This window comes from Rhamphochromis sp. 'chilingali', assembly GCF_963969265.1.
Source record: "Rhamphochromis sp. 'chilingali' genome assembly, chromosome: 11".
Lineage (NCBI taxonomy): Eukaryota > Metazoa > Chordata > Actinopteri > Cichliformes > Cichlidae > Rhamphochromis > Rhamphochromis sp. 'chilingali'.
Window position 1 is genome coordinate 37509792 of NC_137938.1, and position 17941 is coordinate 37527732.

Consider the following 17941-nt stretch of genomic DNA (forward strand, 5'->3'; position numbering starts at 1 on the left):
CAGAACGTTTATCTTGGTGCAATAGTTTTCCTCGTGATGTTTTTAGGTGACTTATTGAAGGTGCTTTCCATTTTCCACAGAGACGACTTGTAAAGCTGAAACTCAGATGATGCAAACTCAAGATCATTTTCTCCCTGTAAAGTCTTCACGCCGTTTCTCTGCGCTCTCGTTTTAAAGAAAGGCTTTTGTGCTGCGTCTGAGCCGCTGTGTGCTCGGCGGCTGGAGCGGATGGTGCGAAGAAAAGACGATTTTCATGCTGGCTTTGGTCGAACAGTCGTGAGCTTTGTGGAGGCTTGGCAGCTGACTGCCTCATGCTGATGTGAAGGTCGTGGAGGCGAGTCTGATCTGTGACCTCTGTTTGTTTTTTCTCAGATTTGGCGAAAGAGAAATGTCATCTCATCCAGATCATGAGGTGAGCTAAGAGCGAACATACTTAGGCTTCGCCCAAACGTTTCTCCAGCTCCTCCACAGAAGAGGAGGAAGGGATTCGATCTGTGGAAGCATGAGCAACAAATGATGAAATACAGAATGAATGGGAATAAAAGAACAACGTGATCTGTGTTTGTATCGATATATAAGTATGTGAAAAAGTATTTGTGAGGTGGAGGTGGGCTCGGATCATTGTCCTGCTGCATAACCTGAGGGAGCTTTAGCTCCAATGCCCAAATATTCCAGTATTCCCAGTTCCAGCTTTAAAAAACCCCATTGTAGTCCTGATGAGGTGTAACGGTTTTCCTCCTCGTGTTTCAGACCAATGCCATCCTGAGAGCTTCCCATCTGCCTCTGGTTCGCTCAGCGTTACAGATGGTGACTTCGATGTACTCGGGGGTCAAAGCTCGCAACCGTCTGCTGGGTCTGATGGGAGGAATGGCCGAGGTCGGAGTTCGCAGCTTTTCCCAAGAGGCCATGAGACGAGCCACGCCCCTCCTGCAGAGTTTGGAGCCACAGAGTACGTGACAGCACTGCTGGCACCGTTAGCTTCATCTCACCTAATCACAGTTTCGCTGCCTCTGAATTGTGTTTGTCTTGTTCTCCACAGTCGATGCTGCCAACAGTTTTGCTCTCGTTGGTCTTGATCACCTGGAGAAAACCTATCCGATCCTGAACCAGTCAACAGACGAGGTCAGTACCTGCTACAGATGTGATGTTTCTGTTGTGGTCATGTCACAAACTTTTCTTTGCACCGCTGCCAGTTAAGGTAACGGTAAATTTCTGCACTAGAGTACGAGCGAGCAGCCAGGCTGTCGAAACAACAGGATCCAACGGAAGAAAGGCTCAGCATTGTTTTAAAAGGCTATACACGGATCATTTAAAATCATCACCTTTATGTAAAATTAAAGTAATAAATGTAGTTTTTCCATCCAGCTTAAAGTCCTTCAGACATCACTCAAAGGATTCAGTTGTAGTTTCAGGTGTTTGTCTAGAACAGGACACCTGGGGGCAGAAATCACCTGGAGAAAGCCTCTGGGCACTTCCTGCTCAGCAGCCGACACACAGAGAGCTGCTCTGAGGAGGTGGTGGAAACCAAACCTGGAGCTCAAAGAGATTCATTAGGCAGGCCCAAACAGGACTGTAGATAATTGTAAAGTGTCTCACATGCTTCAGCTGCCCCCAGGTGGATCGTATCAGTTTGATCTCCTCCAACATTTGCAGTGTCTCTGAGCCTGTTAAAGACTTAATGTGCAAAGACGACTCTTAAAAACCGTTTACAATGTCAGGGAAGGCTACTGCCTGATGTTACAGGGACTTTAAATCGCTGTAAATGCCTGCCTCTGATCAGGTTATGACTCACCTGAAGGACGCCTTCTTCCTGACCCTGGATGACGTGCAGCTGTGGGTGGTGGACGGCCTGGACGCAGCTCTGGATCAGCTGGAGCGTCTGGCCGACGTAGGCCGGGTGGCTGTGCAGCAGCTGCAGAACACTCAGGTGGGCCAGGCCGCCATGTTGGGACTCGATGACGTGCTGAGTCGCGTGGAGGACGCCACCGCCTACTACCTGCCCCTCCCACCCACACTGCGTGAGTATGAGGAGGGTTGTAGTGCTCTTTGGCAAAACAGCTATTTTTCTGTAAGTCTGAGAGATTTAAGCTAATGTTGCCTCACCTGTAGTTATCGTGTTATCACACAGAAATGCATCCCTGCAGCTCATATTTCAGACGAGATTATCGAGAATCAACTTTTTTCTGTGGAAAACGTGTGTTTTAGTGTGAGTACATATCTTTGTGGGGCAAAATCCCCACAAGTTTGAAGGCATTTTTGAGACTCAAAATGTGGTTTTAGAGTCAGGGTCATGGTTAAGGTCAGGGGCTGGGAAAGCGTTATGTCGATTAGATGTCTGCAAAAGATAGGAGTACTTGACACTGTGGCTGTATCCCAATTCAGGGTCTGCAGCCTTAAAGGCCGCATTTCAAGGCCGATTACGTCACAGCGGCGCGCCGAAGGCTGTCCCAATTCAAAGGCTGCTCGAAGTGCGGCCCTCAAATGCGTCCTTCATTTCCCTGAATTTTAAGGCTGTGGCAGTGTAGACTTCGTGGTCCCATATATCCCACAATTCATAGCGCGGCAGTCGGTGTGGAGAATTCTGCCGCAGACGGCAAAAGCGGAGCGGCCGAAGAGTAAACTGTGAAAAGTAAGTACTGAATATGATGTCACTTATTTATGTGCAAATGTTTAATAACGAAGAACATTAAAACATTACTGTTGGCCACATGTCTTATGGCCTCTGACAGTGGACTCATCTCTGTGCTTGTCCTGCTAGACCTCAGTGCAGCGTTCGATACTGTCGACCATAATATCCTATTAGAGCGATTAGAACATGCTGTAGGTGTTACAGGTACTGCACTGCAGTGGTTTGTATCATATCTATCTAATAGACTCCAGTTTGTGCATGTAAATGGAGAGTCCTCTTCACACACTGAGGTTAATTATGGAGTTCCACAGGGTTCAGTGCTAGGACCAATTCTGTTTACATTATACATGCTTCCCTTAGGCAGCATCATTAGAAGACATAGCATACATTTACACTGCTATGCAGATGACACCCAGCTCTATCTGTCCATGAAGCCAGATAACACACACCAATGAGTTACACTGCAGGAATGTCTTAAAGACATAAAGACCTGGATGGCCACTAACTTTCTGCTTCTTAATTCAGATCAAACTGAGGTTATTGTACTCGGCCCTGAAAAGCTTAGAAATATGGTATCTAAGCAGATTCTTACTCTGGATGGCATTACCTTGGCCTCCAGTAACGCTGTGAGGAACCTTGGAGTCATTTTTGACCAGGACATGTCCTTCAACGCACATATTAAACAAATATGTAAGACTGCTTTCTTCCATTTGTGCAACATCTCTAAAGTTAGAAATATCCTGTCTCAGAGTGACGCTGAAAAACTAGTTCATGCATTTATTACTTCCAGGCTGGACGACTGTAATTCATTATTATCAGGATGTCCTAAAAACTCCCTGAAAAGCCTTCAGCTGATCCAAAATGCTGCAGCAAGAGTCCTGACAGGGACTAGAAAGAGAGAGCAGATTTCTCCTGTTTTGGCTTCCCTTCATTGGCTTCCTGTTAAATCCAGAATTGAATTCAAAATCCTGCTCCTCACATACAAGGTCTTAAATAATCAGGCCCCATCTTATCTTAATGACCTTGTAGTACCATATCACCCTATTAGAGCACTTCGCTCTCGCTCTGCAGGCCTACTTGTTGTTCCTAGAGTATTTAAAAGTAGAATGGGAGGCAGAGCCTTCAGTTTTCAGGCCCCTCTTCTGTGGAACCAGCTTCCAGTTTGGATTCAGGAGACAGACACTATCTCTACTTTCAAGATTAGGCTTCAAACTTTCCTTTTTGCTAAAGCATATAGTTAGGGCTGGACCAGGTGACCCTGAATCCTCCCTTAGTTATGCTGCAATAGACGTAGGCTGCCGGGGGATTCCCATGATGCATTGAGTTTTTCCTTTCCAGTCACCTTTCTCACTCACTATGTAACAGACCTCTCTGCATTGAATCATATCTGTTATTAACCTCTGTCTCTCTTCCACAGCATGTCTTTATCCTGTCTTCCTTCTCTCACCCCAACCGGTCGCAGCAGATGGCCCCGCCCCTCCCTGAGCCTGGTTCTGCCGGAGGTTTCTTCCTGTTAAAAGGGAGTTTTTCCTTCCCACTGTCGCCAAAGTGCTGCTCATAGGGGGTCATATGATTGTTGGGTTTTTCTCTGTATCTATGAAGCGCCTTGAGGCGACTTTTGTTGTGATTTGGCGCTATATAAATAAAATTGAATTGAATTGAATGTCGGCGAAGTTATGTGACATTAGTGACGTTTGCACTAACTTGGTTTTAAAGCCTTTACTTTAAAATATACGCCGTTCAATAGCTGAGCTTAATCTTACAGAGAATGATCAAAGCTCATGTAGAAAGAAACAAATGAACAAAAGATTTTCTCCTTCATTTCTGTCAAACAAAGCTGTATGACACGTTTCCAGCTGTTAGTATCATGGTTGCTAGGCAACCTGGGCAGCGCAACGGAGGCTAGACCGTCCCAATACACAAGCCTTGCACTTCCGGCCTTAGCGGTCTTTGAGTACGCGGCCCTTGAGGATCGTTGAGGCTGCATACTTTAAGGCTGCAGACCCTGAATTGGGATACAGCCTGTGTCTGCGTGTGGGATATTTTTCTGCAGAATTCAACCAGCAGAGGGAGCCGAAGCTCTGCTGACTCCCCAAACTGCTGCTGGCGACTTCAGCTCTTTATGCTGATAATAGCCAACGAACCAATCAGAGAGCAGAGTCCTCAGTGTCACATGTTGACGCCAATAACACTGAAGGTGACAGGATCAAAACCTCACTTCATGTGACACTCTGAGGAAATTTCTAGACTGAGTGTGTTTACCGTTTGTCTTTATATCTATGTGAGGCCTGGTTGGAATTTTAAAACAGCGAGGACATTTGAGCTGTGTCACCGAAAGTGTTTTTAAAATCTTCTTATTGTAGGTCAGGGGCGTCAAATGCAAGGGCCACACCAGGAAATGAGACCAGACATGAAGTTTCTGAACATGCTTTAATGTCATGTGAAATGCACGTCCTGCCCAGACTCCAGTTCAGCACGAGTTCTACAAACGTTACTTTTGATGGCTGCTTGCTGTAACCTATCTTTATGAATGCAAAGCCTTCTGCCTCTGAACGTCTCTGCCATCCATCAGGTCAGGAATGGGAGCTGAGGGTGCAGCAGTACGAGAGTGAAGATGATGGCGATGAGCCCAGTATGTGGACGAGGGTCCGCAGCCTCCTGCTGACTCTCAGCCTGCAGCTTTATCACCGCCTGATGAAGATCAGAGAGCAGCTGCAGAGAGCCGTCAGGGCGATGGGAGACGCTGCCGACAAGGTGAGAGCAAACCAAACTCCCGCAGAACTCGGTGTGTGATGTTTAACGTGAAAGGAAACACGACAGAGTTGTGGGGTTTGTTTAGGCGACCTGAATGCCAGTGAGAGAAGAAATCAGATTCATTTTAAGGTCCGGAAGACCTGGGATCTAATCCACATAAACCTAAAAGAGGAACCAAATCTAAACTAAACTACATCTAAACATGTTGGAGGATCTCAACAGTTCCCCCAACGAAATGGCAAGTCCAGAGAGCGTGAGTTCTTAGAAATTCTTTCACATACCCAGCAGACATCCTCGCGTGGACCCACTTTTGGTAGCTGTGGGTGAACTGTGGGCCTGTGTGGGCAGAAAAAACCCACACTTATCCCACACTGACCTGAGTGGCTGTGCTCACCGCAACTTTGTCCTTTGGGGCCTCAGAAAGGGGCTTCTATGGGCACACTACTACACTTCCCAGCTGGGGCACATCTGGACCTTATAGTGCAGGATTCATTCCATGTAATCTGAATCATATCCAGTAATTTGATTGATAAAATCAATCCCCCAGCTGAGTTTGGGCTGCAGATAAATGATAAATGGCCTGTATTTATATAGCGCTTTACTAGTCCCTAAGAACCCCAAAGCGCTTTACACATCCGGTCATCCACACATTCACACACTGGTGATGAAGCTACATTGTAGCCACAGCCGCCCTGGGGCGCACTGACAGAGGCGAGGCTGCCGGACACTGGCGCCACCGGGCCCTCTGACCACCACCAGTAGGCAACGGGTGAAGTGTCTTGCCCAAGGACACAACGACCGAGACTGTCCAAGCCGGGGCTCGAACCGGCAACCTTCCGATTACAAGACGAACTGCCAACTCTTGAGCCACGATCGCCTCAAGAGTTGGGATAAAAGTATAACAACTTGGACGTAGCTTCCAGGTCCTGTCTTCTGACTTATGACCAGCAGGGGGCGATATCTATGATCTCCTAGCTTCTCTGGGCTCGGCCGCGTGTTTCACATGATACTGAATAAACGTTTTAGACAGTTTTGTAAACATTGCGTATTTTAAGACTCACAAAGGAGGATTATCGAACAACAACAACAGCCAACAACCTCGAAGTTTGATGGTCCCATCGATTTAAAACACCACGAAGGCGATGATGAAAAAACACATCACAAGGTCAAAAAACAGGACTTCAGGACCCTGGGGCTGATGTCACCAGAGGAATTAAAACATTTAAACCTTTTCTAATGATGATGATGATGATAAGTATCTGTCAATCACACTTTCCAGGTTTTTACTTTAAACCTGTCTTTATGTTTGAATGTGAGGAACTGACTGTGACAGTCACACTTTAAAAATACAAACAAAAGTCCTCATAATTATGACGAGCACATGAGGAAATATGTCCACCTGGGCCAAACTAAACTACACGTTTCTGTGTCCTGAGATAATTTGAGTCCAGTGTGTTCTCGTTTTGTTGTTAATGTTAGTTTCAGTTATTTAGCCTCCTAAGACCCGAACTCTTCCACAGCAGCATTTTTAATTTCTCTTTGATATTTGGGCTGATTGGGTCCTGATGAATGTAAAAACAAAGAATTAGCAGATTTTTTTTTGCCTAATTTTTGTTTCTAACAAAAATAAGAGCCACATATGAGGATATTCATTTTAAATTTTGATAGAAGAGTAGCATATAATGTCCTCGTAAGTGGATATCAGGCCCTTGTAGAGCAAAATTGAGTATTTTGGTCTAAATAACCCAAAATGTGATGTCAACATATGTGGACGCCAGGTCCTAGGAGGTTAAAGCTTTTAGTTTTCTGTGTTATTTTTAGTAGCTGTTTGTCGTTCAATAATGACTCAGGGTTCGTGAATATCATCGAGCATCATTTACTTCGAAACAAAGCAACCATTACACGTTAGTCATTCCATTCCAGGGGGCGGGTCCCCTCCTCTTGCTTCCCGTCTCACTGCGTGCATGCGCAGCATACTAATACGGAACAGGTATATTAAAGCAGCATTAATGAACAACATTGGTCAGATGTTCTACAGTAGCGTTCACCTTTGACTCGTCCTCCTCAGTTTATCCTAAAACCCCCACGTTTCTCCTCCCAGCAGCTTTTATGACTCTCAGGCTGGGACCAGCGTTTATCGCTGAGAGGCGGCGGCAGCAAGCTCTTTCCTAAAACAAACGTTTCTGTCATTTTCACCATGATAGAAATCTTCTGCCGTCCAGAACAAACAAACGAGGAGACGTGAAGCAGCTGCTGTAAGACGAGTGGTCTCGTTTATCTAGCTCTGTGAGGACCAGTTGTTAAAAAATGAAAGCAAATTAGCCCAACACACAGGTCTGTCTGAGGGTTCAGAGGTCGACACGCGAAGTTTCCGATACAAAAGTCCAACCTGTTCAAAGTGTCTTTCTTTTCTTTTTATCCAATTCAACATAAAATATCCAATAAACCTGAAGAAACATGATTCAGAAGTGACTGTGCAAACCAATGAAACCATCCCAGAAGCTGTGGGATGAAACTGCACTTAAAATGGGACGTAAGACATTAAAAAACACCTCATGCACGCCTGACAAGTCAGAAATGTTCCAACTTAAGAATCTTGGAACATTTTGGCCAGTTTGTCCAGAAAGTCCTAAAACTGAGAACATAGAAACCTGAACAACAGCCCTACAAACTGAAATATGAAACGTCAGACAGGATAAGAGCGGCAGGATGTTTCTCAGACACCTACATGTGTGCTCATTACACCTGGGAGCGCCAAAGTGTGTGTGTGTGTGTGTGTGTGTGTGTGTGTGTGTGTGTGTGTGTGTGTGTGTGTGTGTGTGTGTGTGTGTGTGTTGGCGGCAGCTACATGACTGGACACACACGCACACACGCACACACACACACACACACACACACACACACACACACACACACACACACGCACACACACACACATCAGACTCAGTTTGATCGAGTACAGATTAGCGTTGTTATGTGAGCAGATAAATTGAGAAGAATTTTAAACGAGAAGAATCCAAAGAGAGAAAACGTGACTCGACACTAAAACATGAATGAAAGCAATGGGAGGAAGCTCCAGCCTGCTCGGTGCAGGTGTTGCAGGCACACCTGTATTCACGGCGCTGTAATGACAACAGGAAACGGCTCATAAAGACATCTCCGAGGTCACTTTGACTTTGGCCTCCGGGCCTCACGTGTAAATGTTTTTTAGGGTGTGGATGAGAACAGAAAATAAATATCAGCGTCAGTTTAGATGTCCTGCTGTTAAAGAAAACACAAGTGTTCTCTGAATAGCGAGGGATGGATTGATGGCACACAGATGGGAGTCTCCTGCCTTCGGGAAAATGAGCTCCATTAAAGATAAATGGATGTGCTTCCTCAGCAGACGGCTGTAATCTAAGCGGAGCTCGCTGCCTACGTGCCGTGTGGAGCGTCTGAGCTGATGGGGCGATAACGGCCGAGTGTGGTCTGCTCAGACTCACGGCCTCAGCTTGTTTAAAACATCATCAGCGACATGCAGAGCGACACAGATCTACATCATGATATTCAGCCTCTGCCCTCAAAGTGCACAATGAGAAGTTTATCTGTGGGTGATTTTAACTGTATTTCACAGATGCAACCTGTTACTTTACGCTACACTGAGAAACACTCATTACACTACACTCAGTGTTTGTACAGAAGCAGTTTTTGTAGCGTTGCCTCTACAGGACAGTTTAAATCACAAGTGCAGACTGTCAGCGTCACTTCAAGGAGTTTAAAATTTGTCATGAATTGTTCTGGACTTTCATTCATTTTTATGTACAATAACTGGACAGACTAACTTTAATTTTAAGGACTGGTTTAACTACTTTAATACTAGTCAGTCTAAACTGTGAGGCGCTTTCACCTGCTGCCATTCATGCCCACGCCATCACCCTGCTGGTGTCTGCTTCAGCTCACGAGCTCTTTCTCTGCTTCTGCTTTTCCCATCGTTCAGCTCCAACTTCATCTTGGTTTCTGTGCCGGCTTTTTTTCTGGCTAATCCAAGTTTTCCTAAGTCGGGTCTGTCCTTCTTGTTCTTCAGTGGAGTGCAGTCTATCGTAAACTCTGTATTTCCACTCATGTCCCGATTCAGACCTCATCATCGCGTTCTTCACTCGCTCCCATGTTGTGCGGAGGTTTTCTTAAACAAGGAAAGACGTCTGCACCACGATTTGTCTCCTGTGTGTTTCAGACCTTTCAGTGTTGCTGATCCCGTTGGTGGATTCCTTCTTTTTGAGACTTTTTAAGCAGATTGTGGATTTTTGCTGTTCTTATTTTGGTTTAATTTTGGTTTTTCATGGTAATAACGGCCACCTTCACTTCAACTGCCTGTCAGTCAATTGTTTAAGTACCTTTAAACTCAGGAGTTTAGATCATTCCTAAACCATTAATGCAATTTTATCTTTAATGCAAATGATAATTCGCACTCAAAACACATCTTGATATTCATATCTTCAAGATCAGGCTTCAAACTTTCCTTTTTGCTAAAGCATATAGTTAGGGCTGGACCAGGTGACCCTGAATCCTCCCTTAGTTATGCTGCAATAGATGTAGGCTGCCGGGGGATTCCCATGATGCATTGAGTTTTTCTTCTTCACTCACTATGTGTTAACAGACCTCTCTGCACTGAATCATATCTGTTATTAACCTCTGTCTCTCTTCCACAGCATGTCTTTATCCTGTCTTCCTTCTCTCACCCCAACCAATCACAGCAGATGGCCCCGCCCCTCCCTGAGCCTGGTTCTGCTGGAGGTTTCTTCCTGTTAAAAGGGAGTTTTTCCTTCCCACTGTCGCCAAAGTGCTGCTCATAGGGGGTCATATGATTGTTGGGTTTGTCTCTGTATGTAGTATTGTAGGATCTACCTGACATTATAAAGCACCCTGAGGTGACTTTTGTTGTAATTTGGCGCTGTATAAATAAAAATAAATTGAATCTTTGTGGGGACCAAAATGATATGAATACCCGACGTGTGTGTGTGTGTGTGTGTGTGTGTGTGTGTGTGTGTGTGTGTGTGTGTGTGTGTAAAGATGCACACAGAGGATTGTGAAGTTATTTGAATGAAAGGCAGAAACGTGACAATGTTTGTCTAGATTGTGTTTGTGCATTACGTCGTCCTGATCACTGAGCCAAACACTGACTGCGCCCAGTGTTATTGTAGGTCTCTATCTTACCGTATAAAACGCCTTGAGGCGTCTGTTGTTGTGATTTGGTTTTATAAAATCAAACTGATTGAATTAGACCTGCTGCTGAAGCTCCACGTGTTGCTGCTTTGATAGCACCATTACTGCGTGCAGCACCACGGGAAAGCAAAGACCTTCACAGTTTTGGTGCAGCCTTCTGAACTGAAGCATCGTGATTCACCGCATGCAGTAGAAGTAGTGAGGAGCGATAAAACGAGTTGGATGCCCTAAAATGTTTCAGCTCTTTGAGTTTTAATGAGTCTTTTATCAAAAGCATCTTTGGTGTGAGGAAACACTGAACTCTATCCTTTCCCCTGTGAAACATGAAAGGCTTCTGTGGTGTTTTTACTTCACCAGTGAGCAGTTTGTTTCTTCTTGCTGGTATCTGGCCGTGCTGTGAAAGGCACGTCGCAGTGACCCTGCAAAAGCCTGTCATCTCCTCCACAGTGTGACTTATAAGCACAGGCTGGTCACATTTCTGAGGCTCGGCTGTGGGCGCAGCCGTCCTGTTTCATTCAGACTAATGAGGACGTGTCTCTGCAGGTGAGCTGGTCAACATGTTGTTGTGTCAGCAGCAATCAGCCGCCTCAATCAGCCGCACAGCGACAGGCTAATGCCTGTCGCTGTGCGCTCACGTGTTCAAGTGGCTGTTTGTCAGCAGCACAGAAGGTCACGGCCCGCTGTCTCAGTTTGACCCAAATACCCGAACCCCAAATTTCCCAGGACAGACCTGAGAACATTTTGTATTCGGAGAGAAAAACAACAATCTCTGCGTAAATATCTCGTTACGCATCCTGGCTTGTCTCTGATTGGTCGGCTGATGCTCAGTCAGCTGTCACTCCAATAAACAGGACCAAAGACTGGAAGCATAAATTCCAAAATGTTCCTCCTGCTGTTTATTTTTAGCACCACTTGCTTTTCTCCCAACTTTTTTGCTGCGAATACTTTTCATGAAATAGTAAAATATCTCAGTTCGAATATGAGTTTATGAGATGTGCAAATTATTGCATTCATACTTTGTTTACATTTTACACAGCATCCAAACTTATCTGCAGTTTGTGTTGTATGTATGTTATATGCAATTACATTGGCCCAAATCTAAATTAGACAGAGTTTTGTCTCTCGGTGAGCCCTGAGTGTTTAACCTGCAGAGACGAAGTAAATGCAGACGAGGCAAGGAAGAGGAAAAGGGAGCGCAGAAGGAAAGCAGCAAGTATAAAAGAGAAGGTGGCGAGGGAAGTAAGAAAAATGAGAAAGGAAATGATGTTTCACATAAAGGATGATGGGATGGAAGGTTGTCTGTGTGTGCGGCTACTGCAGGTAGGGGAAAATCTAGACAGTGTGGAGTGAACGTCGGACAGGAAACAATCAGTGTCCTGATGTATAATTACACTTTGATCCTTTTCCTTTTAAGTAAGTGATGCAGATTGTTGCTGTGAGCCTTTCTGGAGTGAGGCAAACAAACATAATTCCTCTTATTACTGAACTTTCATCCACATAATGCAGTGTTGCCACGAGTTTACAGGCAGGCGAAATAAATGAATGGATGTTTTTATCATCTAAGAGCCCAAATTCCAGGTTTGAAGCTGTTGCTTATGGACCAGATTACGTGTCACTGTGATCCTGAAACAAGATATTTTTTATTAGTTTATAGTCTTCAAAAGAAGTATTCAGCTGGAGGCGTGGTTCTTCTAAATACCAGTACAAACTGGAGTCCTTTCACATGTGAGTGTAGTTAATTCAGTGCTTTTCCTCCACAAAATAAATGCATCACTGATTACATTTGGGGACGTGTGACAGACGGGCCCTCATCTCATTCCTGCTGTTCCTGCCGTCTTTGTTCCTGAGCAATCCCTCCTCACGCGTTGCTTTCTGTGTCCTCACGTGTCGCTCTGCTTCCAGCTGGTACCGGTCCAATTTTTCTCCCCCGTTGTGTCCCAGAAAATTTGCTGTCTCCGTAAACTCTGAGAGGTTTACGGAGAGTTTATGCCAACGAAAGGACACGAGTGTCCCAGTTCGGGTATGGCACTCACTTATTACAGATTTAAGGAAAGTGCAGAGAGGCCCCACTGAACAGTAACACAGTATTTCACTACACAGATCAGAATTCATCACCAGGGTAAAGGAACTCAATCAAGCTGTTTGCGAACTTTCTTCATAATAACACCAAAAACTAAATCCTGGAGATCCTCGGGTACTGTGATCTGTTCCCAGATGGTGTTGCATGTTTGATCCACCTTCTCATTGATCCAGGCTTGGAACTGGGACTGGGAGTAGCTTATGACCCCATGAGGTTGGGTTTGTGTCTCCTCCTGGTCTCAGAATTGTTGAATGTGTTAGCCATGCATAGGTCCATTGCACCTGTCCATGATGGGTCATGTTTAGGCTACTAACAGATACATGTATGTGTTTACTGTAAAACAGCTGTAAGGAATTCTGGTTTATGTGACAGAAAAGTTAAAGGAGGTGAAAAGACAGAAGCTGAAGAACAAAGCAGCTAGAGGAGTGAAAAAGTCGAATTCTTCCGAGTTCATTCACCATTTTAGTAAGTTTACTGCTGAAGAGACACAAGATTCATGGATGTTCTAACAACAGCACCTGTTCCCTGCAGGTTGGTCTGCTTCGGGTCCTCAAGTTGTCCGGTGACCTGCTGCAATTCCTGCAGGGCCTCCTGGTGGCGCTGGTGTACCAAGCAGAGGCCCTCAGAGAGGCCTCTCTGAATGCGGTCAGAGTTCGGGCGACCATGTTGGCAGAGCTGCATGTGGTTCGTCTGGTCCGAGCAGTACCCCTCCAAATCCAGGAGCTGCTTCAAGAGCTGAGGGAAGTGGCCAAGATCATCCTTCAGTTCGTGTTCAACACCACACCACTTTACGACATGGTGAGTAGAAAGCACCTGCAACACACCTGTAACACACCTGAGACATGTCGGGATTTCCAACTCCACTCCCCATTTGTTTTCAGCTGCAGAAGCCATCTCCTCAGGAGGTGGAGGAATTCTTGAACCAAGAGGAGCTTGTATCCGACAACTCGTCTCGTCGTGGCTCCAGTAACAGCCTCTTCCTGAAGGCCATGGACGGCCGTCCTCGCCGCCGCCGGAGCCTGTACTCCCGCGCTGCACGAGGTTCCGGGGGTCCTGTGAGCCCCGACCCAACTAATGGCTGTCGTCGCTCGAGTCTAAAGGAGCCCCAAGCCGCAGAGGTGGAGGGCACGCCCCTCCCTTCCGAAGGCGCCGCCCTTCGACGGCCATCTGCCGCCGAGCTGCTCCTCGCCCCGCTCAAACAGTTCGTCTCCCAGAGCCAGAAGGCCTTCGAGTACCTGACCCCCAACTCCTCCGAAAATGCTGCCAACGCTACAGAAACAACCGACTCCTAAACACCACGCTGAGGTTTGACCCCACCCTTATCCCCCACCGACCGCGGCCTTTGACCCCGACCCCCGAGCGATTACAGCCGGCCACCTCAGTCCTGGATGATCAGACGAACCTGCCTCAGCTGCTGCTGGTTTGTGCGTTCGTGTTCAGCCGCAAAGCTGTCACCAAATTATCATTTGATCGCTGACGCCGTTCTCGCTGTGGACAGGCGGCAACATGCAAAACCTACAAGAGGTTTCCTAAAGGAGGTTTTTAAGACAGAAGAAATAAAAAAGGGCCCAAGACCGATTCGTATGGGACGCCTCCCAAAAAACACCGTCACATGAATCTAGAGTATCAGCCTGCATCAATGTAATTCCAGAGAAAACTCTGTCATTAGGTTTAATTGGGTTTAATGTCGAGCCACAAAGTCCCAAATAATCCCAGATCTGTTTCACATTTAGCAGAAAATGTTCTATATTTATTTCACAATTCTTTCAAATATGTTAAATGTATGCTGTTCATAATCTGCTTTGCTTTGTAGAAGAAGCAAGAAGCCTTTAGCCACATTTCATAACCTTTTTCCAGTCACAGAGTTGATGAGATGTGACTGAAAGCTGTTTTGTTTTTTTGGTCAACGTGCAGCTTGGTTATGATGTTATTTTGTGTTTTGCTCCTGATAATCAAGCACTGATGCAAAGTAGTGATGAAGGCTCTGTGTTGTTGGTTGGAGATGTGTGGATGGGTTTGATACCAAGACTTGTTGGGTAGACGAATGTTCGCCAAGTTCTGAACTTTATTATGTAAAAAAGACAGATGCAGCAGAATCTAGTCAAAGTGATCAGCGGTGGTTGTAATTGTCCAAAATATCGAGCACTTTGAAATATTTCACGTTCAAACCTGTCAGGAAGTGACCCGTTTTATTTGGACAGAAATTTGCTGAAACTCATTTAATCTCTTTTAATTAATATAGTTTTGATAATTTAGAAGTTATCATTGGTTTTATGGTTGTCACTCTTGTCTGTATGAAACCACTTATGTAAACGATGATCTGAAAGTGTTTCTGACTGAGCCACAAGTTCAAATAAAAGCTTCATCAAACCTCAGAGGACTGAACAGTGACTTTGGTTCATGTTGTTTATTCAGGTTTGAATTTCAGGGGGAAAAATTTCTGTACAACACTGATATGAATAAATAGATTTATGTACAAAAAGAAACATTCATTTTACAGTACAGATAGGTTCTTTTGTTCTCATATATCCCAGATAGCTGGGTCAGCTGACGGCGGGCCACTCGTTCATCCAGGAGCTAAAAACAGACTGAACCCAGCATTCCTGCAGGTCCATGATGGTGTAAGTTTAGTGTCTGGAGAACCTGATAACCTGTTTGAAATCACAGCCAGAAAAAACGCTGATCGTCAGTCAGTGAGCGAGTTCACATCTAAACCAGTTTTTTAATCCAACAGAAATGTAAGTAGCTGATGAATTAAAGACGTCCGTCTGACACACAAAACTTTCCGACATTCCCACCAGGCTGCAGAGTCCTGATGATTTCAGATGTTTCAAGGGGAACTCGAGAATTTGTTGAGCTTTTAAAATATTTTCTGAAACAATGCAAATTTAGTGCATGCTTGCTACCTTAGCATGCTAAAGACTATACACAAGGCTAATGCTACAGTCAGTGTTTTTGCACGTTTGGTCACAAACCAAAGAATGGAGCACATAATGTCGGCCCTATTACAACACTATTGGTTCGATAGAATGGTTACCAGAATTTAATCAGAGGAGGTTACGTGACTGAAGTCAGTCGGGTTCACGCTCTTCGGTGCTGGAAGAGTTCATCAGCTCATCGGATGGAAGAGCATCCTGCCTGTGCGGCTAATGGAAAAGTCAGAGGACCACCTGTGTAATTAGGATTCATCCTCTGAGGAAGAAACTTTGTGTCAGTGTCTGATAAGTGCCGAGATATTCATCGCCTCTCTGCTAGCTGAGCTAAAGGTCTTCAGCTCCAGCTGCCCCTCTTTATTCTGAAACAACTTTTCTCTGACCAGCTTTACCGTCGACCTTCCAATAAAGAATCGTTCTCTCAACCTCCTCAGCCCGTCTCGTATCTGACCTTTGACTTCACTCAGGAGGCATCTGACAGGAAATTCTCGCCCTGACGTTTTCATCTCATCAGAATGAGCAAAAACAACCTTTGCATGTTGAGTCTACTCCGCCCGTTTCTTTGCAAACACTGCAGACACGCTCCTGACGATCCCTCGGACGCCGGCCATGCTTTTTCTTATAGCTCGTGTCTCTTTCACGAGGTCGACCAGGCGGTGAAACACCAGCAGGACGCCGTGGTACGTCTCCGCCGCGGACACCTCGAAGAAGCCACACTGTTGGGACAGGGCGAGCAACCGTCCCTCCTCGCCAGAGACGCTGCGGTGCCGCTGCAGGTCGCGTTTGTTTGCCACGATGATGATGGGGACAGAGGACGGCTTCCTGCTTCGACGTATCTGCTGCAGCTGCTGCTGGACAATGTCGAAGCTGCTGCGATCACACATGTTGTAGACGAGGATCATCCCGTCAGCCCACTGCAGCTGTTTGTCGCTGACGGAGGAACTCTTCTCTCCGGGCTGTGGAGAAAGCAAACGCACAAACTCTAAAATTCATGCTCACATCATTATTTATGGTGTTAATATGCAAATTTGTGCAAAAAGGTTCCCCAAACTAATCTGTCGAACTAAACTAACCACACGCTCGATATAAACGATTGGTCCTCAGTCTGCATTCTGTCTATTGACCATCAGGGGGCGACTCTTCTGACGTTCCTTGGTATAGAGCTCTATTGGAGACACTTGACCTATGACCTTAGCAAACACTTTCCCCATGTTTATTTTATTAATCATGTTTACCTCAGATTTAAGATGCCCTTTAATCACCATGGATACTGATGTGTGGTACCTGCTCCATCTTTAGCACTGACCTTTATTATATTTTTCAAATCTGTTTGCTCAGCCACAATTTGGGAACCAAAAAGGTGTTTTAATATAAAGGATCACATTTTAAAGAGCTGGAAATACACCTGTGTGTGTGCGAGGTGCAGCCAGGTGGAGACCTACCTGTGCATACTGAGAGTCCCAGATGTTGAAGCAGATCTCCTGCCCATCAATTCTGTCAACTCGGCTGTAAACTGACTCTGAAAGAACGCGAGATAAAGGGGAAGCGTGAATAAATATTCATAGTACTGACACTGAATAATGATTTCGATCAGTCGGAGCATGTGAACACAGACGTTCTCTCTGACTGAGCAGACAGAGCTCTCACCGATGTCGCCGTACTCGCTGATGAATCTCCTGGTCAGAAATCTGACGGTGAGAGCTGCACAGAGAGAAAAGATCATTAGATCAAAGAAAACACTGCAAAGTAAAAACAGAAATCAGAACATTGAAATATGTTCATAGTTGACTACAGAGCTGCTTCCTCTGAGCAACATTTGAGCTAGAAAACTAGAAATGAAGTGAAAATACGAGAAGAGAAACATAAAGAGGAGGATATTTCTAACGAATCAACATGAAAACGTTCTGTAAGCAAAGGTGAAATATTCTGGAAATGAGCCAGTTTGATCTTTACTCACCGGACTTGCCGACATTGTGAGCTCCGAGCAGCAGGATGTTCACCTCCACCCTCTGCTGGTTTCCCTCCATCGCCTCCATACGACTTTTCTCCTGTACCACCATCAGGAATCAGTTCAGGTTTGCTGACAATAGATGCCAAAGATCTGGAGGCGCCGCTTCAGATCGCCGGCTTATGTACCCCGTGTGGGCGGGGCTTCGGAGCTGTGAGTCACAGCCCAGTCTGACTGCAGCCCGTGCTTGGTGGAGGGTCTTATCTGGAGTCTTATTACAGCAGTAACGAGGCAGATATGGAGGCAGATATGAGCATCTTTGTGTACGTGCTTGTGTCGGTGTCTTTTTGAGGGTATTTCAGGGCTTTCACTAATTGTGGGAACATTTTAGGACA

General features: G+C 45.5%; 2 protein-coding genes across 2 annotated transcripts; one reads left to right on the forward strand and one right to left on the reverse strand.

Annotated features, from left to right (window-relative positions):
• Window positions 1-388: 388 nt before the first annotated feature.
• On the forward strand, window positions 389-15039 carry plin6 (perilipin 6; the record flags this gene model as incomplete). Its single annotated transcript, XM_080896873.1, has 7 exons — window positions 389-412; window positions 751-949; window positions 1040-1122; window positions 1781-2018; window positions 5202-5383; window positions 13197-13463; window positions 13547-15039. 7 exons carry the CDS (start codon window positions 389-391, stop codon window positions 13955-13957), a joined length of 1404 nt encoding a protein of 467 aa, XP_080752999.1. The 3' UTR covers window positions 13958-15039.
• Window positions 15040-15068: 29 nt separating this feature from the next.
• Window positions 15069-17810, reverse strand: LOC308405053 (ras-like protein family member 11B). Its single transcript, XM_080895455.1, has 4 exons — window positions 17556-17810; window positions 17246-17299; window positions 17041-17117; window positions 15069-16554 (listed from the first exon to the last, which is right to left on the reverse strand). Exons 1-4 carry the CDS (start codon window positions 17656-17658, stop codon window positions 16144-16146), a joined length of 645 nt encoding a protein of 214 aa, XP_080751581.1. The 5' UTR covers window positions 17659-17810; the 3' UTR covers window positions 15069-16143.
• Window positions 17811-17941: the final 131 nt, after the last annotated feature.